The sequence below is a fragment of the Salarias fasciatus genome, chromosome 18, assembly GCF_902148845.1.
Source record: "Salarias fasciatus chromosome 18, fSalaFa1.1, whole genome shotgun sequence".
NCBI classification, from domain to species: Eukaryota; Metazoa; Chordata; class Actinopteri; order Blenniiformes; family Blenniidae; genus Salarias; species Salarias fasciatus.
The window spans coordinates 20,719,630-20,747,554 of record NC_043762.1 but is presented as its reverse complement, the minus strand read 5'-3'; the positions used below and the strand labels follow the sequence as shown (position 1 = coordinate 20,747,554).

Below are 27,925 nucleotides of genomic sequence, written 5' to 3'. Positions count from 1 at the left end.
ATGCTGTGATTCTGCTCTGTGCCATTAACTATGTTGCGTGATGCAGGGGAAATTTAATGGAGACATTCTGAATGTTTAAATATTTATATGGCACATTTGCATTTGAAGTGAACAGCAAATCTTGTCAACTTTCAAAAAGTGAAGGAAAAAAAAACAGAGCTGAGGATAGATGTGACGGCTGGGCTTTGCAGAGAAATAAAGTAACAGATGACAGAAAACTGGTGAATTTCGACTGCTGTGTTGATTAAAAGACATGATATGCTGCTTTTACCCACAGTCCAGCACCCTGCAGTCCAGAACCGGATGGATGGATGAAGGGATGAATGGATGGATCAATAGATGGATGGATGGATGGATGGATGGACAGTATCTGGACATGTTCTCCATATATGAGGAGAGCAGTGATTCAGTTCAGTTCATGTGGAAACAATAGGCTGAAACTGCAGTGTCGTTTTTACACCAGCAGATGGCGCCACAATACAAGTCAGGATAAACTGAGGCAGGGGGCAGAGGTGTTAGTGGCAAAAACATTAACATGATGGAGGTAACGCCACAAAGAGTATTTATGTTTAAAAACTTTATTCCCTTACAGGATAATGCCATACAAAAATAAAGGAAATTTTATAATAATAATAACAATAATAACATCATCATTATAATGACTGAGTGACATAATGACAGAGTGTAACGTATTGAATTGCAGAACCACTTTAAAGTGAATAATTGTTGAGGTCTTGTTGTGTAAAGGTGTCCTTTGATCAAACAGTACGTTGTCGACTGGCTTCCCATCTCCGAAACCAAACACTTGACAGCAATGATACAGATTTGCTGTAAAACTCAAGCGTGAGGTGCATTTGAAAAAAAAAAAAAAAAAGACTGTATGAACTTTTCCACATCGTTTAAATGCAGGTCATTTTGTTTATCATATCTGCTTCTCAGTGATAAAATGTAAGCCAGAGTTTGATCTCTTAAATACTGTTTTGTTTCATAGAATTAAGCCACCAATCTCAGAAATCCAGTCTATTTTTACTCTGAACCAGGTGCTCAGTTCAACTTTGAGTTTCTGCACTGGGCAAAGGTTGAAATATATCCGTCAAGAACAAAATGTATGGATACTGTAAGCCAACAGAAGCTGCTGTCCACAGGAAATGTGAATCCTGGCAATAAATAGATATAGATCTTCATTATAGAGTTCATAAAAACAGCTCTCATATGAAGCCATAATAAATAAATAATTTATCTGAAATAAATATATCTTACTTTTGTACAGTAATACATGAAGATGCATGGCATCCATTTGGCTGAGTTCACCTGAACATAGAAAAGCTACAATGCAATGTTTGTGTGGAGAGAAAACATCATGGAGCTTCTGGAAGGACTGGGCTTCACTGTAGGCAGCGAACATTGTGTCCATATGTTTGGTCTTAACCCGAATACGATTGCAGTCCTCTGACTCTGTTTTCTTTGTATCTCTGGAGCTTCAGCTTTCAGGTCTCGCCCATATTAAATCAAAACACGTCCACATAATAGAGGCTTGCCCAGCCTGGAGTATCACGCATTAGTTACCAGCTGCTTGGGCAAAAAAACAATTCACTCTTTGATGAGGCAACAATAAATCCAGACGGAGGCTCCCTGACGGCCTCCCCCTCAGTCTCTGATTGTGACCTTGGCCCTGAATTGTCCAGCTGCACCCGGCCCTCTTCCTCCTCAACAGGAAACCACCTCAGGAGGAAAACAAGTGGCCTCAATCCATGGATGCTCTCTCTGTGTAACAGCGCCCCCTCCTGGTCCGTGCTGCGCCGCCTCTGTTCAGGATGGGTGAAAACTCTGGGCTGAGCATCCCCTCAGCCCATGCACATGCAGCTGGCAGCAGACAGGGACTGGATGGTCCTCCACGTGGTTTGGGCGTCCATGAAGGAGACCGGCTCGTACCGGTCGGGCCGGCAGCAGGGGTGGTTGCTGACCTTGCGCGCGGTGCGGCGAGGCAGCGAGCCGTTCTCCAGCAGGGCCTTCAGCGCCAGGTCGTAGTTCGTCCTGGAGGACTGGCAGGAGCCCACGCAGAACTTAAACAGGACGATCTCGTCGGAATCGAACCCCAGTCCCAGGTCCCGGACCTTCATCTCTCGCTTCTCCACCCTGCAGTCCCTGCTGCTCTGTTTGGGGTGTCTGCCTTTACCTCTACCCTTCCTGTCTCCTCTTCCCGTCTCTTCCTCTTCCTCCTTTTCTTTCTTCTTCCTCTTCTTCTTTTTCTTAGGCGCTCCTTTGGGCTGAGGTTCTGTGGGGTCAGAGGAGCGCGGCGAGCGCCCCGCCCAGCGGTTCCTGGGATGATCATCCATCTCATCCACTACAAAAGGGTCTGCAAGCGAAAGGAAAGACAGGAAGTCAACAGAATATTAAGTTAAGTGCTCTTCAGTTCAGGTTAAAACTTCGCCTCTACGTTTAGATTTAAAACAACTTGGAAAGACATGACGGAGACGGAAAGCAGATGTCTAGACTCAAGTCTCTTTCCACTCCGGCTCTGGCAGGAGGAGCGGCGGTGCTATAAATTCTCCTCTCATAAGAGCCTCAGTACCGTAGAGAGTGTGCCAAGTGGAGTCGGGGTCGCCATCGTCGTCCTGCTCTTTGTCCTCCGCCACCTCTGGCAGCGTCACAGGAAGCTCTCGCTCCTCCTGGCCTCCCAGCAGCCCCACGGCGCGGCCCGAGTCTGATCCCGCACCGGCGGCGCCGGCCTTCATGTGAGCTCCTTCCACGAGAGGCAGCAGAGACACGAGCACCCACAGCAGCACCTGAGGACAGGGAGGACACGAGAGGCGGAATTTAGCAATATGTTTGATATGTGGAGAGGAATTAGCAAATAAAACAATATTAAAATTAAGCTGATCATTATAAAACAATGTTCCTTCAGATGCAGCTGCACAGCTTCATAAATGCAACTAATATAGTTTGTTTAGCAAAACTAAGTTGTCCGTAAATCGTGTCAAGCTACATTATTTGGCTTCAGGCAAATTTTATTTGGTGAAAAATGGAACCAAAACATCCCTTCTGCAGACATCTACTGTAAAGACTGACATTCAACAGATATACTTTTTTACATTACAACTTTGAGTTTACCTGGCAGATATATCCAAAATCCACACTTACTCTTTATTTATTTTATTCTGCTCTAGCAAAAAAGACAACCCTTTACTTTACTACAGCGAAGTGTTTCATCAGCGATCAAAAAGATTCAAAGCAGAAACTGAGAAGAACAAACCATTCCAAATAGGTCTAAGACCAGGCTGAAAGCAGTCCAACAGTGGGCCAAAGCCCCAGCTGAACACAGAACAAAAACAGTCAAAAACGAGGCCACAAACCAACCCATAAATAGTCCAGAAATTAGTCCAAAAATAGTCCAGAAACCTGCCCAAGACGCGCTCAGAACCAGCTGGAACCGGTTCTAAACCCATCCAAAACTAAAACAAACACTAAACCAAAAATACACCAAAAATATGCCAGAAAAATAAATGAATAAATCAATTAAACTAGAGTGAAAACAAGACGAAATCACTCAAACATCAGGCCTAAAGGAATTCCCATCAGATCTCCTGATGTAAAGTCTCAGACAGATGCATCCTATTACCTGCTCGTTCTCTACATTTGCTGTTAAATACAGTGGCCTGCAGCCTATTCTATTCTATTCTATTCTATTCTATTCTATATATGCATAATGAGAAACTGAAGCTGGAAAGATGTTTTTAGAACAGAGAAAACTGATAAAGAAGTCGTGATAACATCAAGAGGAGCTCATGAAGCTCATTACTGTTCGAAACAGCATCGCCGGCTCTTCGTCTTCAGCCCACTTCATCAAACGTGATCTCACTTGCTTTTCAGTAACACATAAGTCAAATCAGCCGCCGCTTTCTTCTGCAGGAAATCAAGCTCTGTCCAGTGGCTCATAATTTAGCAATGAGAGCTCAGCTCAGAGCCTTACAGGGACGGATTTCATTAACGATTTATATCCACACATATCTCATCATCCGCCTCACTGTGGGTTAAACTGAAAACCTATCGGGATAAGTTATTTGCAGAGAAGACGATTTCCTGTGGAGGGAGGGGTGAGACACAGAGACGGAGGACAGAGGATGAAAAGGCCCGAAGATAAACGACAGGAAAGTGTTGAGGGTGCTCCTGTTGCTGTGATGGGTGTTTCTGACAAACCTTGGCCTTTGCTGACATTACTGAAGTAATCTCCTGTCTATCCTTCCTCCGAACCCTCCATCTGGTCCCACCTGGAAAGAAAGAGAAAAGAGAGGAATGTGAGAGCAGGAACAAGGCTCGAGTCTGTCGGCTCTCCTCCTCCCAGAACTCCCTTTGAAAAGGGTAACATAAACTAAAGGCGCAACATGCGGGTGATATGATGTCTATACATTCACAATTGTCCAGATACTGTAAGAGAAAAAAACACCCTGAGGGCCCCCGGGCAACCCCACATCACATAAATCACGTCCTCACGGTGTTTTTGTTTCTGTTTCGGTAAAGGGCCAGTGTTTGCCGGCTAGTGTCGGCTTGTCCCTGCAAACAGCCGCAGTCCGGCAACAAAAGGCCGCCCCGGCGATGTACCTGTCAAAGGCATTCTTCAGGGTTACTGCTGCGGCGGAGGCACAAGCGGGGGGAACCAGGCATGGCGAGAGCACTTCACGGAGGTCCCAGACAAAAAAGCCGCAGAGATGCCGGACAGGTGATAAGAGACGTCACGGTGCAGATGTTTATATACAGTCATGTGTGGTACGTGCAGCGTGGAGGGCCGCGCTCGCTCCGCTGCCGCCCCCCTCAAAACGGCAGGCTCAGCGGAGGTCAGAGCATCACGTAGTCCTGAAGCAGAGGCAGGCCGACGTGACCAGGTTGTGTAAGTGTTCCTGTTTTGTTTTGTTTTTTTTTGTTTTGTTTTTTTGTTTCCCATCTGATGTGGGGATGCGGAGCAGAAAAGTGAAAAGGCAGCTGGTGAAGAACAGGAACAGGAAGAGCAGATTCTCACTGGGACGGGTCCCTGAGTGGCCACTCCAGGGAAAAGGAGAAGCTGATATGATTCATCCACTGGGAAGCATAGGTGTAATATTTATGAAAAAATACGGCGCTCATTCATTTATGTCAGTCTTCAGGAGGAAATGTTGTTATAATAACTGAAAATTATAAATATGCTGAATGTTAAGTTACTTCCTCGGCTTGCATGAGGACAGAAGGCGCTCTTTTAGGATATTGTTATCACATCTGGAGGGAAAAAAACATGGGAGTAATAGGAAAAGTCTGTATTTGAAGGCTGGTTGGAGAAAAGTGGACAAACTCTTAACTTTTTCAATAAAGATTACATTCAAACAGTGACATTATAGTTATATGATGGTGCCTAGAAATATATAGTATAATCTTATATTCTAGAATATTAGGAGATTCACTGGGTTAAGAAATGTAGAATTTAACAACTTCATGAAGAGAAAAACTTGGTAGGAATTATTACTTCATGGCATTTTGAGGGTCACGTTTTTATCGGAAATACTGGACAAAAACCCAGACGAAGAAGTTTAATTGTTGTTCAGGAAGAGAAAAACATGCGAGCATGAAGTCTGTTCAGAAGTGTTCGTGAGCTGTGCTCATTTTACAGGATCTCTTCAGCAGGTGAACTGCAATCTCAGAGTTTATGCTCAGTTCTGAAAAACAGGAAAGTAGCAGCCAGCAAATGATTTGTGTTTATAGGCTATAGGTTAAATCATGGCTGTTGCTAATCCGTTGACAATAAAACGGACTGCAGTGTCCTCTGCACCGTTAATGACGATTGTTCTGGTGTTTGACTGAACTGAAATGACACTTGCTCAACTCTTTGACTACTAAAGTGACTGGATTTCAGGCTTCTGAGCATGTTTCTAAAGTCACTTTCACTTTTTATACCAGGATGTTTTTCAATATTACAGTGTTTGCGTCATGTTTCTGAAGGTTTTCGGTTTTACTGAAGTATTGAAGGATCTTCCAGTTACAGGCATGCGGAGTACACCTGCCAAATCCTGTCAGCAGACTGTTGTTTTCCCTTTTAGGCACGTCACAATATGCTTTTTAAAAATGTTTCTCCACCTAGATGTGAATAAATTCACCGCTAAGTGTGATAATACGCGAGTAATTAGTCGAACAAGACATTTTTCTGGCCGCAGTTGCCTCCAGCATCCTTGAAACCACATCTTTCATCTGTGAGATGCTTTGTATGTATCGCCTCGGCACTGAACTGGAGAAACGCTATACACACTCGCTGTAACACACTCCGGCACGTACCGTTCATGTGTTTTCAGATCACAGCGATATGAAGCGTTCTCTGTTTATTTAACGTTCAAAAACCACCACGGCGGTTCTGCCTGTGCAGCCAGATGAAAGACTGAGTGAAGGTTCTGGATCACAGGCTGTGACGAGGCCCAGCGGCGCAATTTATGCCATTCTGCACTTTCCAGGCACGCTGAGAGGTGAGGCAGGGAGGAGGAGGATGAAAGATGGCGAAGAGGGCACGACTTCGACTGACACGCCAGCTGGAAACCAAACTGCCCTGACTGACTCGGCGGCCCTCCATCTCCTCCTCCGAGCTGGACGGGCGGCTGCAGATCCTGGCTGAGGTCTCAGGAGAGGAGCCGCTTTAACTCCCTGATGCCACAGCTGGGAGCGTTTATCCGCCGCGCCGGGAGCCTACACGGGCCCGTCTGCTGGTTGGTTTCACGGCGGCGCTCTGGAGCTGTTTACAGCCCCGCGCCTGCGGCCTTCTGGGAGATGAGGCGGGGTGGGAGGAGCAGAGGGGCTGAGGAGAGGAAGACGGGAAGGCGCTGAGGAGCTGCAGACTGACACAAGCCCGCCGATGATGTGTGTGTTTGCGCGTGTCCAGTTTCACATTCAACGCCGCATGCTTCCTCCGTGTGTTTAGAAAACCCAACATGTGTTCCTCCCTGTTTGTTTGCTGATTAAAGCGTCGGGTTCGTCCAGTGACCTGCCCGGCTGCAGCGGTGTGAGCGGAGAACTTGTCACCTCACGTTTACGTCGTTGGTCCTCCGCTCGAAAGTGGATGTTCACAGTTAGTTAAGTGGATAAGCTCTGCAGGAGCAGCAGCGGCCCATAAAGCAGAGTCAGATAATATTACAGGAGCTGGTTGTCTATTCCAAATAGTGCTTAAGTGCTTGGCGAGCACGCACATAGATTTTTCTGTCAGGGACTTTTTATGGGGTAAAGGTTCAAGGTACTACTTTAAAGAAGTTCCCAGAATAAAAGCAACGTTGGCGAAGTGAACGTGAGAACAAAACTGAATTCAGGCCTCCAGCCTCCAAAAACACACCCAGTCTCAACTGTGTGAGGACACACAGCACACTGCCCCATAAAAAAAAGGGTGATTTCGGGGTGTAAACAGCACCTACACTTTGCTAGAACCACAAAGCAGAGGTCAGAACCAAACAGCTCATTACAGCTACCTGGAAGTCATCATTCACAGTTTCTATTTTCCTGCAAATGAAAATTGCAAGCATGTGTAGAAAAAAAAAATCTGAATATTGTTAACATACACTGCATACTTGAATACAATTATAATCACAGTTTAAGATGGAGCCGTTAAACCAGGCCATTATTCCAAAGGCACTGGAGCGCAGGAAGATACTCCATGTTTTTGTTGTTTCACCAAACTGAACTTGTTGTGCAGCTGCTGCCATCCTGCCTTGTGCGATTAATAATCACATCTGATGTAAAATTAGTAAAATTAGGGTTTTACAACTTATGCTCTTCATAAATAATAGTCTTTTTTTCCAGAACTACAGTTTGCTGTTAAATGTTTTAATTAAAAAGTATAAATAAAATATTTTCCTTGATATTTCAATCATAAAAATGTATTATCTCAACTATTTTAAAGCAGCAAATTTTTGTAAAAGAAAAAAAAAAGGCATGACCTTTAGCCACACAAGATCCATAAACCTCACACACTGTAAAAAGACAGAAAGAGCAAACTCTGGGGATAATGGCCTCCTATTAGAGACGCGCCGCGCTCGGCCTCGTGCACCGGCCGCCCTGACCCGCAGCTTTAACCTGTCGCTGCCGAGCTGCCTGATTGCAGCAGCGGGGAGAAAAACAAGAGAGCGGTAAATCACTGCCGGCTCAATAAAAGACACCTGCGGTGTAAGAGGAGCTGCAGGAGAGGGAGGCTGAACACCGGGAGAGCCGCCTGATCACTACCAGACACTCAGAAATCTGGGGAGGTCCCGGTGTGATGATATCTGCCCTGCAGCGCTGCATACATGCACTCACCGGCAGAGGAAACTGGTTTGGTAACTCGCATGTATCCCTGAGCCCGATATGTGTTCATGGCGGCGTCACACAGGAGCTTTCTCTTCAGTTTGACTGTAAAAGACTCCAACAGTTTCTGTTTGTGCTTTACTTTCTCCGTCCCTCATTCTTATGCTCCGGCTTTACAACGTCCCCCACTTTAAATGTGAAGCCAATTTCACTCTTCAGCAGTTAACAACATCACGTCCGAGCCTCGCGAGGCAGAGGAAGAAAAGCCAAAGGGAGGAGCAATAAGGGGAATGATATTGAGAGGGAAAAAAAAAAAAAAGGAGTGATAAGAGTCAGGAGAATTAAAAAGAGGAAATAGGTTCGTATTGAAGGGACGGACAAATAAGAAAAAGAATAACTGAAGCATTAAATGGCAGAAGTGTAAAAGCAGAGATAAGGGTGAGCACGGGGAAGTGGGAGAGAGTGCAGAAAGGGAGCGCAGACCGGAGCAGGTCACTCTGTAATCCCATAATCCCTGGCAGGCAGGCAGGATGTAATTGCTCGTTAGTGCCAGTTTCTACTCCGAGGCCTGTCACTGCTGGAAAACCACAGAGCGCCGCTCAAATGAGAACCAGATAGAAGGTCCCATGCCTGGGTTAAGATAGGCAGGGAGGGCCTCAACCCAGGCCAGACACCCCCAAAAACACACACACATGTGCCCACACACACTCCTTTTTTTAAGCCGGAGAAATCCTGCCTCAGCAAGAAAAATACATGAAAATTATTTTACTTCTGATAATTTATTAAACATTTCCCCCACACACACACACACACGCAGTGGAGCCCACACACAAGGGGGCAGAGGTAACAGAGGTAATCAGAGGTGTGGACGCCGCAGCGCCTGGAGGAGGACGGCGAGGAGAGGAGTGAATCCCTGAAGCTCGGCGTTTCTCTCACCAGGTGGTTTCGTTAACTGAGAGTCTTTCAGGACAGTGAAGCTGGACGGAGGGAAGAGGTGGGGGGGGGGCTGGATGGATTCAGCGTAAGGTGCTGCTCAAACGGAGAGATGAAAACATTTCTTCATCCACTCTGTGACTGCCGTTCCTCGGATGCCTTCGTTAAACTCCGTTGACTGTATTCAGATGTGGACTGTTTGGTTCCAGTTAACGTCTCACTGGCATTAATTTTACAGGATGTTTCACTCTATTCTTACATTTTATAGACAAACCTAATCAAAAACACCACAGTAAAGTATTTAGACATGCAATCAAGAAGCGCAGCGTCATAAATCTTTTGCATAATCCCACATTAATGGAGGAGTAAAGCCACAGAGGCAACGACCGCATAAACCCACTGTCCTGCATCCGACTGTGTGGAGAACATTCTGATATATATATATATATATCAGTCCACTGTCAGCTCTTCAGCCTTGTTTTCACACGAGTTTGGTGAAAAATAGAGAACAAACCAACAAGCATGGATATTAAATCAGCGAAGCACCAAACAGTCAGGAGGGAACTGGGGACGAATGAGTCCCAGTGGACAGATACCGCCTCTTCAACAGGCAGAAACCAGTGAGAGGGAGAGATGGCAGCCGATGTCATGACTGCTGGATCAATCGATGGAAGAGACGCCGACACTGCATCAAAACAATGGCTGGCACAGTTCAGAGGAGGGAAGATGCTGGACCACAAACACTCCGTCAGTCCAAGAGAGATGCTTCAGGAAGTGGATTTATTGAGTTCCTGAAGATAACAGAGGTGAGCAGGAATAAGGCTGAGCGCCGTCTGGGTCAGACCGTCAAACTTAACGTCGTCCCAACAACATTTAATAAACGTGTGACTGCTCTGTAGGATCCTTCAGTCATTCTGTGATTGTTTTTTTTTTGTCATTTTTCTTTAAAACTGTCGGTGTTTATGAGATCATTTTAACTCATATAATATTGTTTTGCATTTTTACATGTCTGTATGGACTCTGTAATAATTTAGAGTATGTTCATGTTTGTTTTGAGACTCTTCAGAGTATTTTTGCATCAAGATTCATTTGTATATTTTAGCAAATTTGTCTGTTTGAGTCACAAAGAGCTTAACATCAGTCTCATGGGGTTTTTTGTGTCTCTGACAGGTATTTTTGCATGACAATACATTTTCTAGAGTAATTGCTATTTGTAGATATTAATTCCTGACTTTTTTTTAGTAAACACCGAACAGTGATGTTTTTACAGCTTGTTGCTTCACAGATAGAAAAAATAAGGGGCAAAAATGTAAATAATTTGAAATGACGTCCTCAATAATCAGCATGTGCTGAGCCAACCGGCCACATGTTCAGCGGAACAATACTTCCTTTAAGCCTTACCTGCGAGGTTAAACGCTGCTGCCTGGGCCTCGTTAGAAGCCCCTATTAGAGGTAGACTTATTGGTTGCCCGATGGTAAACCTGGATTTTCTGTGATTTACTCCTCTGACCCTGCAGCTTCCTCTCTGGATACAAAGAGAGGAGCTCTGCAGAAACGTGTCTAATGGTTGGTGGGATAGAACGAAGCACTTACGGTGGGGAATAATGCGTTTGAAGTGTTACAGTACCGGATTGACGGCCTCACACGTTTACGGCGCAGGTTGCCAGAAAAGAGTTACTGCGGGTCGAGGAGGCGCGGGGATCAGCGGGTCGCAACAACCACCGTAAAACCTATTTTTCCATGGGTCATAAAAGCTTCACGCGCGACCAGAGCGTTAACCCGGAGCTGCGACCCTGATGGCATCATTACGCCGGACGGAGGGGAAGAAAGCTGTCATTATACAAACCCAACTGATGGAAGCGTGTTCTCACCGAGGAGCACGGCTCAAGCTGGACGAGACGGAAGTCGGCTCTATTCTGTCACCCAACGGTCTGAAAACACACTCTATACCCGCTGGCTGGCCGCTCCTGCTGCGTCGGGGTGTCAGACGGCGCCGTAACGTTTCCCGCTAGCAGAACCAAACGGCCCCCTGCCTCCTGTTTTCACCTCTCTGTTCTTTTCATGGCGTATAACCGCTGCATGCTCAGTAAACCGTTCATGTAATTGCTGTAACTGTTGCTGGCAGGCTGACGGACAATCTCCCGAACAGATCTGCCGGCCTCCTTCGCATTGTGCGCGCCTGCATCAATCTGCCAGTGCGGCGTTCTGTTAGCGGATATATTTCACCAAATATAAACTCTCAGAAATACACCCTTATATCACCGATGCTCGTAATAGACGCCGCCAGCAAACATGGCCCACATGTTCTGGTCCTGTTCCCACCTTCAAGGCCGCTGGACGGCTATTTTCAAACACCTCTCTGAGGCATTAAACACGGCGTTGACACCGTGTGCAGACGGGGCCATCTGGAATATGTCCAGGCCATCAAATAACCATGAGAACAACCAAACCAGCACCGAGTGGAAATCACTATTCAGCTCCAAAGCATCTCTCTGACCCAGAGATCTCATGCTTCTACTGAACCTGGAGGAGATTAGCTACTTTGAAGGGAACATCTGTAAAATCTGATATTGCCTGGAACGCAGTGATTGACGAGATATTGAAACTGAAGACTTTACGAGACAGAGAACGAGCTGATGCACACTTTGTCAATAGACCTGAACATGTTGTCCGTCCATGTTGCCGCAGATCCAGAGAAGGGACCTTGGTCAATCTAACATAAATTTTAAATATATATTCAAGTTCTTCTGCAACTGTGGGAATTTCAGGCAGAACCAGAACAGTTTGATGGAGAAGATAAGTGGGGAAAATGCTGCCTATGCTCAAAATTTTACTGTACTGTATCTGAAAAACAGTATTTTAGAAAACGGCTTGGAATGACTAAATTATAATCTGCCACAATTTAAAGATTTGGAATGAAAAACCGATGCATGTGGCGATCAGCAGGAGTTTTGTGGGCAATAATTCTCCACCTTTTTATTTGCAACACCTCTAAATGAGTATCTACCAGGTACAGAAAGCTTAGAAATACATTTATTTAATCTCATAAATGAGGAAACCTGCCGCCCTTTGTGATTTGGTTTGACGCTCTGCTCATATTTTCAGTCTGTAACGTGAATGAAGTTTGTTGATTCGCTCACAGGACGACGACTCCCCTCAGCAACGCCGAGGAATTTATTTGCCTTTTCAAGAGTTCACGACTTTGCAGATTTAGCTTCCTCTTCTACTTTCCTGGTGCTTTCAAAACGCAGCTGATTTACCACCAAATCTCTGATGAGCGCGCTGCAGTATCGGTTAGCCGCTCGCTCGTGAACTCACCGGAGCTGAACAGCTCGACTTTTCTGTCAGGAGAGAGCAGGAAAACTAAAACCGAACAAAGTGCAGGTTGAGGACATATTTTCCACTTGGACACACAAAAAAAAAACAAGTGAATAAATGCCTTCGGCCTCATCTGCAGGACTTTCGTGTTTAAAGAAAACCTGAGTGAGTATCTACATGGAGAAAAAAAAGGACTTGAGTTTTCCACCTCGGCTGTAGTTTCACATCCTTCAACAGCTTCAAGACAAGATTAAGCCTGCAGGGTCATTGGAAAGTTTAACTGATGTGTAGTTACAACTAATTACCTGCACAGAACCCACAATGCAACAGGCTGGGAAGCGTCTTGTGACCCGATCAGGTAAATTAGAAGGGACAACGTGGTCGGCGGCGCTGGGCCGGTTTTCCCATGAGCTCCCGGACAGAGACGGCCTCCTGACGCGACACATCTGTGTCCTCACCGTCTCGCTCCCCTTCACTTCGCTCCTCGCCGAGGCCGTTTCGCAGCGTCCCTGACCCTAACAACCCGAATTCCTGCCTGATTAAGTTGGTTTTAAAAGGAAGCCACACAGAGAGCGGTTGGGTGAGCCTCACCTTAAATGGGAACACATTTTAGCCGTGATCAGAGGGTAGGATTTCACTTTCCGGCGTTTGTGAGGACGGCGGCGCTTTAAAGGCCGCCGGGAGGACAAAGGGGAGAATCAAGAGGAACGAAGACGGAGAGACGGAGCACGGCTGATGTGTGAAACTTTCGTTTCTATCAAGAAATGCACACATAACTCTGTTTTGCACAACATTAAGTGCTCCCATCTTGTGCTTTTTGTGTTTTTTTTTCTCCTGCAGATTAAGGCCTGCATGAACCATCAATGACAACACACACACACACACACACAGAAACACACACAGGTCATTACTGCCGTGTCTTGTGTGTGGGTGAGGCAGCGCTCTCCAAAGTGTTTCCGTGTCGCCCGCTCGCGCCCCAGACAGGCTGCGCCTAATGACCCGGCCTGATGGTTCAAAGCGGCCCGCAGACGCCATGATTAATGAACGTGACCTGCTAATTTCACAAGAATACAGCTTATTGTATCAAAACGCTGCTTCACAGGCACAAACACGGCACCGGGCTAGTTAACATTCTTCTGCATTTGGAGGAAAAACCAGTTGTTTTAAGGAGAGAGATCTTCAGATAAAGACAGGAGTTTTGCTTTATGTTTCATCAGCGGCTCTGAAAGTATTAACCGCCGCTTTGTTCTAAATAATTTAAGCTGTTTGAACTTGAAGAAGCCTGAGTGCTCGACAACAACAACAACAAGAGTTCAAGATCAGAGGCAGAAATAATGCCCTCTGCAACGCCGCACGAGAACGTCCGACAGAGAGGGCCCAGAAAACAGAAGGAGCATGGGAAGCATTTGTCTGAAAGAATACATCTAACAAATTGAAATTCCTTTTTGTCAGATCATGCCTCCTTCAATTTGCCCCGGAGGAATCACTGTGGTTCGCTGCGTACTCTAAGCACTTCCAGATTGGAGTTGCCCTGTGGCTCTTCAGGTTGCATAATCAATCTCTCTCTCTGCGCTCTCTCCATTAGAGCCGGGACAAAACAACCAGGGCAGCGTCACACGCCGGTGCCGGGACCCGGGACCAGGACTGGGACACAGCCGAGGACCCGGGACCCGGGATTATTTCATTTTGTAAACAATAATGGGGAAAACATGGGGTTTCATTTGTGACCCCACCCGCAGCAACAGGAGGTAACTGTCGTTGTTCCCAGAGAGCTGAGCAGCGTCACGCCTGCAGTTCAGGCTCAGTCTGTGGTTTTGCCCCATTTATCCAACATCATTGTGTTTTACAGTCAGTGACAGGTAAAGAAAAAGCTGCTCCCACATTGGAAAGGAAGAAGCATTTGCGGGATGAGCAGCAGTTTTCAGATTTCTAAGCCATTCTCTGCCCATTCTAAACCATCTGCTACTTGGTAAAGCTATGTGATATTATATATATACGTTCTTCAGGAATAATGAAGATATCCTGCTTTTTTTCATCCCTGTAAATGCAAAAGCTTTCCTCAGCTGATTCCTCCTCGTTCTGCAGCAGATGACGACTGGACAAAGCCTTCCGCATGTCATAATAGTCACTTTGTTTTGAGCGATCAAAGCTTTTCTTTGAGAGGGAATGATTCTGAAAAACCCATCGCTGTGAAGTTCAGGACTTTGGTGACCGGGGAAAGATACAGCCTGAGTGTCTGATTACTTGTTTCACATCTATTGATCATGGCGGACGACCACGACCTCCAGTGTGAACGACGGGACGAAGGCCGCCACTTTTACTGCGTTTGAGTCCCGTTCAAAGCAAATGCTGAATTTTTCGGGCTTCATAATGAAACAGCACATCATCCACAGCTGCTCTTGTTGTGTGGCAGACGGGACATCTGCTGCAAAGCCAGTGAAACCACTAAACATGTGACTGAAAACACGACACTGGCTTTGAGTTTTAGTAAAAACCAACATCATTTGTAGCATGATTTCATCTTCAGATGTGGCTGATAAAAGTCCGCTGAGGCTCGATGTCTGCATACCAGTGAGACTTAAAGGAATCAGAAACCACCTTGTAGTGGGTCGTTATAGTAGTTTTATAAGTGATTAGTGTAAAATCCATCACTTTTCAGAGCCACTAATACACTGAAAGAACTGTTTATTTCACCTTTTTTTAAAAACAGGAGACACATTTGATCTGAGGAAGCAATTAAACACTTATAAGTGGATCTTTTGTTGATCCCCTGAGGGAATTGATTTATCTGGATTTGACCAACAGGGTCTTGTTCAGGGATCTACTGAGAAATCCTGTTTTCACCGAGGTTCAAAGTTCAAATCCTCAAACACAAGCTCGCTTCTTCTGACATCACACCACCGCCTTGAGGAAAAAGACATTAATCAGGGTAATTTTTATTGCAGCACTAAGAATTCATCCCCACAAGCAGCATTGGGGAGAAACTGAAGAACATTTTTCTAGAGGTCGAGTCTCAAAAAACATTCACTGAACTCATCTGGATAGAGCTGAAGAGTTTTTAGTCTATATATAGACTACTGTGTGATAAAAGAGGCCTGGTTTTAAATATGGTTAAATATGAAATAAAGATAAAATTCAAAGAAGGAAAATGTGTGTTTTCAGCCACACACACTTTCTTTTGACTTTCCGCTGAGTGAATTTATTCTTCAGCTGTACTCCACAAGGTCCTCTTTTATTTGTCAGGCTGTGTAGATGTTATGTTTTATTTGGCAAATCTGATGAGAAAAAAGTAATCCGGCTTCATTAAAATAAGAACCTTTAATCCCTAACATGGCTGAGAGTATTTCATTGAAGACATAAAAATAATAGTATAAATAACAGCTGGAGGCTCAGTGAGTGATGAAGACCACAGGGAGAGGAAAACAGTGTCCTCCACGGAGACGTTCAAGGAATTTATGATGACATTTATATAGAAATTAATGGTGATAAGGATAACTTATTTTGGAGTCTGAGTGCTGGACTTCCTGTGAGTCTGACACAGAGCAAAGAGTTAAACCTGAAACGGCAACAAAACGGCAGGCCGGTCCTTGTAAAGCCGCATGCCAGTTAAAACAAACCAGACCACACATCGGCGGGCCGCCGGACCCGCCGTACCTGACCCTCGACGGGGCCGCTGACCCCGTGACCTTTGACTGGAGGAAGTGAAAGCCGTGGCGGCGTGACGGGGGAGTGCGACATGCCTGGAGCGCGGTCCACACTCCTGAGAGCAAACCGGGGAATTTGAAAAGCCTCCAGGAAAGAAAAACGAGGCCGATTCACGACATGTTTTCGCACATTTTAAAGACATTTGGTGAGGGACGCCTGCTGGGGACGTGCGGCATGTCTCGGACGACGCCAAAGCTCCAAGACACTCGGAGATTCAGCAGATCCTCTGGGAAGAAGCAGGGATGTTGAAAAACACCAGAGCGAGGCCGGCCTGTGTGTGAGTGACATTGTACGGACTCGGCTGTGTGAGTCAGACGGCCATTGAGTCACTGAGCAAGTATGAAAGTCCATCTACAGACGTGTGAGTCAGGGACGCCGCCGACTTTCTTTTCTATCTCTAAGCGGACTTATTCTGACAGCTTCAGTTAGTACAACAGGCTGTTGGTGAGATGAAGGGAACTCAACCGCAGATTCATGCCTGAAAACATCAGAGAAACATCTGCGTCTGCGCCACATGCAGCGAAGGCCATCCGCAGAGTTTCAGCCGAGAGAAGAACTGAGCTCCACTTCCAGCTCCTCAAAACACCTGAAGCTTTCAGAGACTTGATCTGAGCCAGGGAAGGGGAAAACACATGCAGCTGTGTGTGTGTGAGTGTGTGTAATATCTACATTTGCAGCACATGAGAAGAGGGTCACTTTGAAAACTTCCTGACTGTCACATTTCCCTCTGCAGCCACCACAACACACACACATACACACACACCCCAAAATATCACAGTCGTCCTGATTTATATTGTTACTCCAGTCATAGCCCCCCCCCCCCCCCCCCCCTCCCCCCTCCCTCTAGCAACACCTTGTAAACAGTCCAGACCATAAATTAGAAGAAGCTGACTTCACACAGAACAAACACCTCCAGCGTCCTCCCCCCCGGACAGCGTTTCACAAACACCCCCCCACAATAAACAGTAAATCAGGTCCCGCAGCGGGTCCGGGCCGCCCTGACCCGGTGTCGGAGCGGCCTGACGCAGCTGGCAGGTGCGCGCCGGGAGGCTCGGAGCTCCGCAGAAAAGCCACCGAAGTGAAAGGAAACCAAACATCAAACGGCCGTGTCGGTGTTGTCTCAGCAAACACGAGGACAAGAGCGCGGAGCCGCTTTCACGAGATCATCACGCATGAGAACTCCCCGCACCGCTTGGACAGAACCAACACCCCCCCACCCCCCACCCCCCAAAATGGTTTTCACGCACAACTTTGTTTCGGATGTGAGCGGTGCCTTCCTTACCCGCCGGCCCGTGCGCGTCCTGCTCCGGGAGCGCGCCTCGGAGGGAGGGAGAGGCGCTTGTTCCACGCTGGGTGCAGCTCATGTCTGGGACTATCCACACGCCGCGGCGCGTCATGTTTTACAGCGCGCTGTCACGGCTCGCGAGCGTTCAGAGCTGCTGGCTGTCTCCTCTGGCGCTGAGGCGAACTTGAAGGATCCATCTAAAAGCGGCTCGGCTCCAACGCGAAAAGGCGCCTCCTCCTTCGTGCGCGGCCAAAATGCCTTCTCGCTGGCCAGTGTCCTGTCGCGGCTCCTGTCCAAACCCCGGCAGCCTGAACAAGAACAGAGAGAGAACTGAGGACTGACTCACGCCCCGAGGCTCTCATTCATCTTCCAAATCAATTCTAACTTTGATGAAACGTTTGCGTAAAGTCCTTCTGAACTGTAATTTCCATAGTGATTTTTGGAAAGCAGCCCTGTTTATGTCCAGTTCATTTTCATTAGTGATCATACGCATCCTCTAGAAATAAATCATTTCATCTGAAATGTATTTTTATTCAACGAAAAGGGGCAGCACAGAAGAGCAAATGACTTGTTAAGATGAACGTTTCGCAGGCGCTCTCGACTCTCCAGGACGAGGAAAATAAACTTTACAGCGGAGCGGCGCGGCCAAGCTGCAGTCTATATAAAGTCTAATTAGGTAGGAGTTTGTTTGCGGCGACATAAACAATCTACACTGAGAGAGAGCGAGAAAAGGGAAAGACAGTCAAACATTCAGAAGTGTTAAAAATGTTTGCCCTCAATCTGCCGCCGCTCCTGACTCGCAGCCAACCATCGTTTCATGAAATGAAGCCAGTTTTTCAGGCATGACTCTCCTTACCTCCAGTAACCTGTTCGGTCTTGCCTCCAAACAGCTCGTGAGGTTAATGAGTAAATAGCACCACGAGAAAATTTCTCCTCACACGCTTCGCGTGTCTTCTCTCTGAAGTCAAGGTCGACGCAGAACCAAAACGTCCGTGGAAAATCTGCGCGGTCACATAGTTTTTTTTTTTTTTGTAGAAAACCACAGGCAAATCTCGTCTTCTTCTTGTTCTTCTTCTTGCCTTGCGTGTCAACTGGATCAGAAATGATGTGAATTTCACAGCGAGGAAGGAAAAATGTTTCCCTGTCGGCCAAAATATTTGAGCCAAAAATGAAAAGTCCGCACGTCGCGCCTTTACGCAGATCGCATCTCCAAGAAGCGCGTCTCTTCTTCAGTTCTTTGTTTTATTAAAATACAAGTCTCTTACTTTGGACTCCTGTATCCAGTTATCAGGGACGGTGCCGCTCCCGGGTCTTCTTCAGCTCTCTGTCTACTCAGCTACTAAACAATGTCTTCATACCCCGCAGGACTGGAGGCTGTGCGTAAAGACAGCGCGCCGCTCCGCCTGTCAGAGGCTGTGTGAAACCGGAGCGTGGTGGCGGCTGCACAAAGTGCTGCGAGTTTTTTAGACCATCCACATGGCTCATATGTCTTTTTGTTCTTGCCCTGGGAGCATCGAGGGAGGAGGGGGAGCCATTGTCACTAAATGATTTTGAAGAGTTTCCCAATGGAGGAATCCGGCAAGAGAAGTGATCCGTCCTTCAGTATTTACCTCCCAGACTGGTAAATATCACTGGATGCAGTAGATTCCTCTTGAAGACGATCACTGAATGAGCAGACAGACATATGTGTGGACAGATTGTGGGTCTTTGGGTGTATTGGGGGGGAAACCCCTCCTGCAGAGAAACAAGACACTTGGACTGAACAGGATATTTTGCGTCTCCTCTGACCTTTCAGGCCTCCCACTCTGTCCAGTCGGCCAGTATTCTATTTTTTTTGTTGTTGTTGTTGTTGATGATTGAAGGCATTCACCTGTTGGATGTCATTCTACACACACAGGTGTTTGCACTCTTGTTGCGAGTGTGTATCCCCCGGTGGCCTCCACCTGCTGACGTTCGGCCAAAGAGAGCCGGAGAGAAAGCGCCTGGGGCCGCGCACCTCTTCACCTTGGAGGTTCGTCCATTCCTCTCCGCCACTCTCGCTCGACAGCATCCATCCACCCACCTCTCCGGCACGGCGAAGGGCCCTGAAGTGGAGGCACTCCCTGCAGGGCAAACACTGAGGCCGCCGGCACAAAGGGCTGGGTAAACAGCTCCTCAGCTTTCCTCTGCAGGCCGGCTCGCCTCGCCGAGGCAGAGGCGAATGCAGGGAGGATCCCTGCTCGCTGCCACGGCTCTATTAATAGCAGGGACCAACAAGGCAACAATGCACACAGCTGAGGTGCCTGACACGGAGGAATGCTCCTTCAGATGATAAGGATGAGTTCGGCAACAACCACGGGAAGCAAAGGCCTCCGAATGTTTCTGCAATGGTGTTGAAAATGAAACAACATCTCGAAGCAAATGCCTGTCAAGATACTCTAACACGTCAAATTCACACCGTTCCCCTCAAAACTGCTCAAAAATCTCAGCGATGCAAAGCAAACCCATCACCCCCGTTGAAGTTCATGACTTGGTAAACGGAGACGTCAGGCAGGTGGCAGAGTTTCAGCAGAGAGCTCCACAAATATCAGAAGCATGTGTGTTTGTTTTCAAGTGTGTTTACATCATCCATCACTAAGCGCAATGGCGATGAACTTGTTCGCCATTGTCAGAGGGATTTGCAGCATGACACTGTTTGTACACCCACAGTTAAACCTCGTGCAAGCAAAACACACAAGTATCCAGAGTGCGCGCACACACACACACGGATTAGTTCAGACTCTCTTTCTGGCAGGCAGCGCTACATGACAGCTGTGGCGGAATTTTTCATTTCCTCGAAAGAATATAAAACTGAATTTATGAGGAACACAAACATGAAATAGGAGATTTTTGTGTTTTCCTTTGGTAATTTGTCAGGTGAAGGCGAAAATCTCGACGACCCACAAAAGCGAACCGCTCTTCTGGGATGTGCCGAGTGGTTTTCATGAGGCCTGGGCGCAGGTTGTGGCCTCTGGCTCTCAGTCCAGCACCGGATGGGAGAGGGAGGGCGGGTGGGTGGTTTGGATCGAGGGTGGTGATGCTGGAGGGAGACGGGGAGGAGAGCGGCTGTGCTCCTCCAGATGTGATGTGAAGGAGAGCTAAAGGTTATTTCTTTATTTCCTCCAAGGGTTTCTCTGGTTTCTTCTGAAGCCACAGGTCGGCGCTCTCCCGGCCCGCTCTTCCTCTCGTGTCTTCTTTGTGCTCGCTCCATCTAAAGGTGACATTCTTCTCCTGGGCCCCTTCAAACACGCTGAGTTTTTCCCCTTTTGAGTCGGAGCTCAACTCCAACCAGCACACAGCACTGAGCTGCGTAATGACATGTTTCCACATTAGCTGGGCAGCCAAACACGGTGCGGAGGAACGGGAGGTGATTACTGCTTCGTTAGAGTCTGTCGAGGCGGCGACTCCGGAGCCGTCCAGCAGGCCTGTCGGCTCATTGTGCAAACAAACAAATCATAAAGCAGAGCATCAACACGTGACTTCAGGATGGAGGGGGAGCAGAACAAAACCGCCCCGGGGATGTGAGCAGCCACTGAGTTTTTAAGGATTTGCACATTCTTCCTGTGCATGGAAGGAAAAGCATCCTGGTGGAATTTTCCATCACAGAACACGCTCAAAGACCTCGGCTTTGCTTGTGTTTCCAGCTGATGTGATAAAGTCCTGCAGAGAGTAGAACCGGCCATCGGGCCAGTGAAAGAAGCAATATCCATGCAGCGCTGCATTTTAAAGCTCAGCAGCTGAATCATCCATCCTGCTGACCGAACCGAGCACAAACAAGCTGGATTACTGGGGCTCGGAGGAAAAACCCCTCATCTCAGGACGGAGTGACGCGTCTTTGACTTTCTGCTGAACCCTGCGGCGGATATTTCCCCTCAGAAGATCCAGGACAGGAGCTGCTCTTGTATCGGCCTCTTCACCAAAGAAGCATTTACCGGAAAAACTCTTATGATAAAACTTCTGTTTCATTGCATGTTGACTCAGAGGATGAGTGAAGCTGAGGCAGCAGCAGCAGCAGCAGCAGGTCAGGCCTGAAGGTGCGTCACACCCAGAGACAGAGGTGAGCTGACAGACTGGGGGACGCGCTCTCGTCCCAGCTGACCTGATGTCTGAATGGGTGTTTTCTCTCCAGCTTTTTTTTTTTTTTTCTTCTTTACGGGGAGTTTAAATTTCAGGCCCGGAGGTCGTGGCCTCTCCGTTCCAACACTTCAGGGAGGATGTGGGGCGGGGGAACCTGTCGCTGGGAATAAAAGGCCCGTCGGCTGAGGAGGTGCAGGCATGCTCGTACCTCCGTCTGCGGGACGGACAGGGAGCAACCGCCTCCGGCCGGCCGGACGGCCAGCTGCCTCGGGGCGAATCCCAGGTGGCGAATAATCTCCTATTGCCTGGGAGCGAGCAACCGATCCCGCCCCGCAGGTCGGTGGACTCCGGGCCGACGGGGCTCAGCGGTTTTGGTGACCGGTGAGGCGTGACTCCAACATTTCTGGCACCCCATTATTAACAGCAGGACGGGACCCCGGCGCCTCGTCCCCCCCCACGTCCAGCTCGCACCGGCACCGGCTCTCAGCAGCTGGACGGGTCAGCAGCGCCGCGACGCCGCGGGGCGCTGAGTGTTGGGAGACTGTGGAGTCCCGCCGGTCCCCCGAGGCGCCAGGCGAAAGGAGATCCACGTCAGCGCCGAGCAGGCGGACAGAAAGAAACGCCCGGCTGGACGAGGCAGAGGGGAAAGCAGCGACGTTTGGTAGAAAAGTGAGAAATTTAGAGCCGGAAAGACATAAACACACAGAACGAGCGGAGCGCTTCAGCGAGGAAGTCCGGTGGATGGAGGGGTGAAAAATGATTTCCCCCCCGGCTCTGCAGGTCGGAGACACACAGTGCAGAGAGGAAATCCCCTTATCCAAGCTGCTCCGTCCCATCCCTCCTTCATCTCTACAGTTTCCTGCAGTGTGTAACATCTGAAACGCCTGCACACGAACACGCACACACACACACACACACACTGCAGGGCCGCACCGTCTGAACAAACAGTCGCCCGCTGTCACATTAACATAAGCACGGACGAGGCGTAAAGTACGACTGTTAGCATGAAACAACAGGTAGACTAAATACATCAAACATATTTACTGCACACACTGAAAAGTCACACTGCAAAGAATTATGGGTATACAATAAGACAAACACAGGAGGACTAAAAACTCCTAATGTTCCACAGAATCAAACATGCACAGGCGAATATCCATTACAAATGTATTTATTGAGTTGCAGAAAGCCATTTATAACTGGATACAAAAAAGAAAAACATTAACACTTCTGATCACTTTGATTTCCTGCTGATATTGAAATGTTAAAGATAAAGGTTCATGATTACGATGAATGAGAAAAGCGGATACATTCTGCTCCAACATGAACAGGTTAGTAAAAGAGGCGATTTGGGTTCAATCTCAAGTCATCCAGCATTTGAATAATAATAAAAAAAAAATAAACAAAAAAACAAAATCAAAATTAAATTAAAAAAAGTGAAATGGCATCCTGAAAACTGAAGCTGAAGACGGCAGTTTCTCATGCTTTAGTACACAAACTACAAACTGAAACGTTTGCAGTGTTTAACCCTGTGGCTTCTGCTCGACGGCTGAACTCTCTGCAAATCTAGTTCCAATTTGTAGTTCGTGTTCTACAACATAAAAAAAAATCCACCAGTACAACGTTTCAGCGCCGTCCACACTGTACAGGAAGCATACAGTACACGACAGAAACGGACTGGTGACAACTGAAAGGTGTGAGCCGCGAGCCGTCCTGAGCTGGCGCCGAGCCGACACGAAGCATCAGCTGCTGTGTGAACGCCACACTCCTCACCGCCGGGCGCGAGGCACGGGCAGCGCCTCCGCAAAGTGCAACGGTCGGCCGTCCCTGTACCTGTGCTCTCAGCAAAGAAAAGAAGAAAAAAAAACCCAACAGGGTTTCATTTTTTCATATTTAAAAAAAAGAGATTGATTCTTTCCAACCCAGTGGGGGCTGCTCTGACAGATGAAATGACAGAAAAAGAAAAAAAAAAAAAAAATCTAAATGTGTGACAGAAGTAGTGTGGAAGTTTCAATAAGAGCAGCTTACTGAGAACAGAGGTGAATGTGTGAACATGTCTGTGAACAAACAGTGAATAAGCACTTCTCAGGAAGTAAACAAGAACAAAAACAAAGCAACAGGTGAAACCACTGTTCAAAGAAAACAAGGAAACATCCTGCTTTGGTGAAGCAGACCAGAGATGCACCGTCACTAAATAAAGCTGATTGATCATTCATATGATTATGACAGGCGGTGACATTTTGACATTCTCATTTTGATTCGAAGAAGAAGAAGAAGAAAAAAAGAGCAAAAATGATTGTGAACACTTGGTAAGTTGAGAACACTGAGTAGTGTGTGGCAGAGCCTCTGCCCGATCGGCACGTCACATCCGTCTGAGACTGGCGGTCGTCGCCCGCGGACCCTCCAAACCAAAACCAGAATTAAATGAAGTCCTACTCTGAGTTGCACAGAGCGCACGCACGTCTCATCAACAAACGTCACGTAAAGCTGGGAAATAAAAAGCTGCAGACGTTTACTACAACGGTAAGCCAATTTAAAACAGGCCGAGTCACAAAACAAGACGCAGCCTCAGAGGAAGCACATGGCGGCGAACGGCACACTCCCACACTGAGCTGCTATTGGAACAGAGAGAAGGCCCGCCTGCGACCGAAAGGTTGGGACTTTTGTAACAAAATAAATAATTAAAATAACCTTAAGAACAAAAATATATATTTATATCCTACAATCCGAGATTTGACCATTTACTGAAGAAAACAAACAAAAACTCTGCAGCAGCGGGAAACAGGCGGGAGGAGGAGGGTCGGACATGCAGAGCAGAGCGTCGCTGCACCGCGTCTGAAGAGATGGAGGCAAAGTACCGTGACACGAGTGAAACTGAGGAGGGGGAGAGCAGGGCTGGAGGCGGCACAGTCTCTTCTCTCAGGGTGGAGGTGGAAATAAAAACCTACTATAAAAAATAATTCAGCCCGATCAGAAGAATTAACTTAGATTTATCCGATTCCTGCTGCCGGTATTTTTCTTAGTGTACACTCGAACTAAAAATCTAATTTTGGAATCAAACTCGCAGCACTGAGAACATCTGAAAAGGTATTTGGCCGAATCGCCGTGAGCTCTGGGATGTCTGCTCCTGCTCCCGGCTGGGCGGTGGGGGCTCAGGAGTTATCTCTGAACCTCGGACAAACAAACAAACAAAACAGCTATGAATGGCTGGACAGAGACGGGGGCGGTGGGGGTGGGGGGGTGGAGGCTGCTGCAGCTTCTTAAAAAGCACAGTAAAAATCTTTGATATTTACACTGAGGAAAGTGAATACATTCAGGCAGCAAAAAGAGAGCGGGGACGCCCTCTCCCCGGTACGAGGTACGTTTGGCACTGCTTATACACAACCCATCTGCACACACTCCGTCCCGTCCCTCTGTCCTCTGTCCTCTGTCCCTTCAGCGGGGGTCGCCGGTCCAGTCACGGTGAACCGGCTTCTGCAGGTCGACGCGGCGTCTCGGCGCTCGCTATTCATTGGTGTGGCGCTCGGGTCTGAAGTGGTAAACGTTGAAGCCTGGGGGCCGGCGGGGCTTTCTGGCCGCCGTCTGTGTGAAAGGAGACGGGAACCAGGCAGATCCAGTCCTCCTCGTTCCCACCCCCCCCCCCCTCCCTGCTTCCACCAGCAGGAGTCTTTGGTTCAGAAGGCACATTTGTGCATCTCTCCACAGAAACCCTCCTGTGTTATATCTCATTTATTTATAATCTCCTTTGATATCAAAACCCCGGCAGTGTGCGGGCCGCCCGGACTCTGAGGGATTCTTCCTTCTCAAGTCGGTCCATTCCTCAGTTTCCTGTCCTGTAGTCCTTTGGGAATGGCGCAGGGAGACTGTGGATCGCTGTAAACTCAGATACCGTTGGTCAGGTCTGTGATGACGTTGGCCTTCACCAGCTTGCGGAGGAACTCCTTCTCCTTGGATATGTTGTGTGTCCACGACTGCGGGGAGAATCAGAGGAAAGAACACATTTCAGTGACAAACTGTCGGCTGAAACAAGACGGTCACTGTGGGCCCAACTCTGCGGTCCTGTTCTGCACTGACACGGCTCTATATATAGTTCCTGCAGCACTTTCAGATTCCCAGCTTGCAGACATGTGGGTGTTTTCAGATGTACAAATGTGTGTGTTAAGCCACGCTGGGTCGGTTTTCCTCCCTGCTGTGCTATGAAGAGTCCGCCCGGCGGGGCGCGACGTAACCAGAGCCGGCGGTTCCTGTGTGGTGCTGTGGGATGAGGGGATGAAGGAGCGGCCAGGCGGCGCAGAAAGAAGGCAAAGGGGACTGAGAAAAACGCCATGGAAGACGGCGGGAGCGGACGGACTGTAACGCAGCCTGAGCCTACACACTGCTACCAGTATATGGAGCCACAAAATCCTCCATGAAAACTGGAAAGAGTTAGTCTCTCTCAAACAGAGGAAGAAGAGGTGGACGTCTAGCGGCTGTGTGGCTCCAGAAAGCCGAATCGCCCCGGGGACTGGCAGCGCTTCAGGGCTCCAAACAAAAAGGCCCGAGGCACTGCCATTAATCTCATGTGTGTGGCCGACGATGACAAGGCTGATGAAGATGATAATAAATGTCATCGGGTTCACTGGAAGTTTAGACAAAGGTTATCGTCATACTGCGCTCACAGTTTACACACTTCAGCACACGGCACACTTGTCTGATTCCACCGGGTTTCAGTATAAACACTGGAGACCAAGACTTAACCGATACCATTATACCATTTTTCTTTTTAAATTATTCATAAAAAAACATACAACACATGAAAAATAATTCAGTTTCTCTCAACGGAGCTCAAACTTGTTTCAATATGATGCACTGAGCTGAAAACTTCCCCGACTCTGGGTCTCAGAAGGATCTGGCAGTGAAAAATTGAACCTCGGCAAAATTACTGGACTAATATTGCCATAAGCACAAATAGTGAACGCTTTGTAGTAAATGCAGTTTGGCCTGACGCCAGGTTAAACCACCCGTGAGGCTTCACAGGAGCGGTGGTCCCTCCTCATCAAAGACCGCATTTCCCCGTTTCTTCAAGTCTTTTAATTCTTCAGCGAGCAAGAAAAGGAAGCAAAATACCTCTTAGCCAAAGCTACGTCTATGATTTCTTTGAATAATCCGGTGACCTCACGGTGCCTCGGGCGCTCACCTCTTTGATGGCGGACATCTTGACGGTCTCGTAGTAGTGCAGAGGCGCGTGGGGAGTGTTCATATCGTAGCCGAAACCAGCCACCGCCACCTCGTCACAGTTATGCAGAGCCATCGTAATTGCCACTGTTCCCAAAGTTGGAATGTTCTGAAGCAAGAAACAAAGATTTCAGGTGCAAAAAAAAACATATTTGTGAAACCAATGATGACTACAAACATCAAGTATTTGTACTGATGGTGGCCTCTGACTCTGCCCTAGACAGATTTTCTTTGCCACTCATATATCTGCCCCCCCTCGCTGTTTCGTGCCGAGCTCTTTGTTCTGCTGCGCTTGTTTCTAACTGACTTTGAGAACCTGGTGATTAACTATTACCTCTAAGACATGACCTCTGCAGACCCCGTGCAACGACGCGGTGATCTAGAGGGTTGAACTGTGCTTCCTAAACGCCGCGGGCTGCCGCAGATCTGGGGGGGGGGGGGGGGGGGGGGGGGGGGGGGTTTGTGCGTGCGTACGTGCGTGCGTGCATGTGTGGAGAAACGGAGTTGGATAAATGTGGGTGCAGAAAAAAAAAAAAAAAGAGTGGATGGAGGCCCCATTTAAATCATTACCCTGATTTGCAGCCCTGAGGGTAGGTGGAGCTCAACAAGCAGCTGGCTGCCCCCCCCCCCCCCCCCCCACTGCGCTTTCTAATACAGATTATTTTACACAACTGCACTTACACACACACACTCAACATAAACACGGGTATAACTGATAGACCTGCTCATTAATTTCCATGTACATAAACACTCGACCGCGATCAGCAGAGGAGCAGCGGCGTGTTCTGGGGTTGAGAAGGTGCCAAGTCACACAACGCGTTGTGCGAGACAGCACCGCGAACGGCCAGACGCACACACGGGTGCACGCACACGCACGCACACAACACACACACACAGAGCCAGATGCCCACATGTTGAACACATGTTTCGGAGTGGAGTTCATGCAGGGGTGCAGCGGCGGGCCCAGAGGGGAGAGTCGGCCTGATACACTCCCCGCATGTCCCCTCCAATTCCCCAGCTATATCCCTCCTTTACTCACCAGCAGCGCACACACTGTGTCCATGTATGGAACTACATCCACATGCACATTAGGGTTCA

The 27,925-nt window shown here is 47.8% G+C and overlaps 2 protein-coding genes across 10 annotated transcripts in view; both read right to left on the bottom strand.

Moving 5' to 3' along the window:
* Positions 1-595: 595 nt before the first annotated feature.
* LOC115405499 (artemin-like) lies at positions 596-18,934 on the bottom strand. 3 transcript variants are annotated; one of them, XM_030115092.1, is made up of 5 exons: positions 18,375-18,934; positions 17,516-17,826; positions 4,198-4,268; positions 2,573-2,786; positions 596-2,356 (listed from the first exon to the last, which is right to left on the bottom strand). In XM_030115092.1, the coding sequence occupies exons 2-5, from the start codon at positions 17,628-17,630 to the stop codon at positions 1,845-1,847; spliced, it is 912 nt and encodes a 303-aa protein (XP_029970952.1). In that variant the 5' UTR covers positions 17,631-17,826; positions 18,375-18,934; the 3' UTR covers positions 596-1,844. The 3 variants fall into 3 exon arrangements, with proteins under 3 accessions (XP_029970952.1, XP_029970953.1, XP_029970954.1); XM_030115093.1 differs by lacking the exon at positions 17,516-17,826; XM_030115094.1 differs by lacking the exons at positions 17,516-17,826; positions 18,375-18,934 and adding an exon at positions 11,057-11,189.
* A 3,834-nt stretch (positions 18,935-22,768) lies between these two features.
* st3gal3b (ST3 beta-galactoside alpha-2,3-sialyltransferase 3b) overlaps positions 22,769-27,925 on the bottom strand; it is a 44,656-nt gene continuing 39,499 nt past the window's right edge. For all 7 annotated transcript variants that reach the window (XM_030114523.1, XM_030114522.1, XM_030114520.1 and 4 more), the window contains 2 exons: positions 26,790-26,936; positions 22,769-25,584 (listed from right to left, as the gene is read on the bottom strand). In XM_030114523.1, the coding sequence (XP_029970383.1) occupies positions 25,495-25,584; positions 26,790-26,936 (237 nt within the window). In that variant the 3' untranslated portion in view covers positions 22,769-25,494. The remainder of the gene's footprint in view (positions 25,585-26,789; positions 26,937-27,925) is intronic.

What these genes read in the sequence shown, in the direction of transcription:
- LOC115405499 (XM_030115092.1), bottom strand. Translation starts at nt 17,630, where the DNA reads ATGACGCGCCGCGGCGTGTGGATAGTCCCAGACATGAGCTGCACCCAG. An exon ending in TAATGTCAGCAAAGGCCAAG is followed by an intron (nt 2,787 to 4,197) that starts GTTTGTCAGAAA and finishes CCCTGTCCTCAG; the next exon opens with GTGCTGCTGTGGGTGCTCGT. An exon ending in CACTTGGCACACTCTCTACG is followed by an intron (nt 2,357 to 2,572) that starts GTACTGAGGCTC and finishes TTTCGCTTGCAG; the next exon opens with ACCCTTTTGTAGTGGATGAG.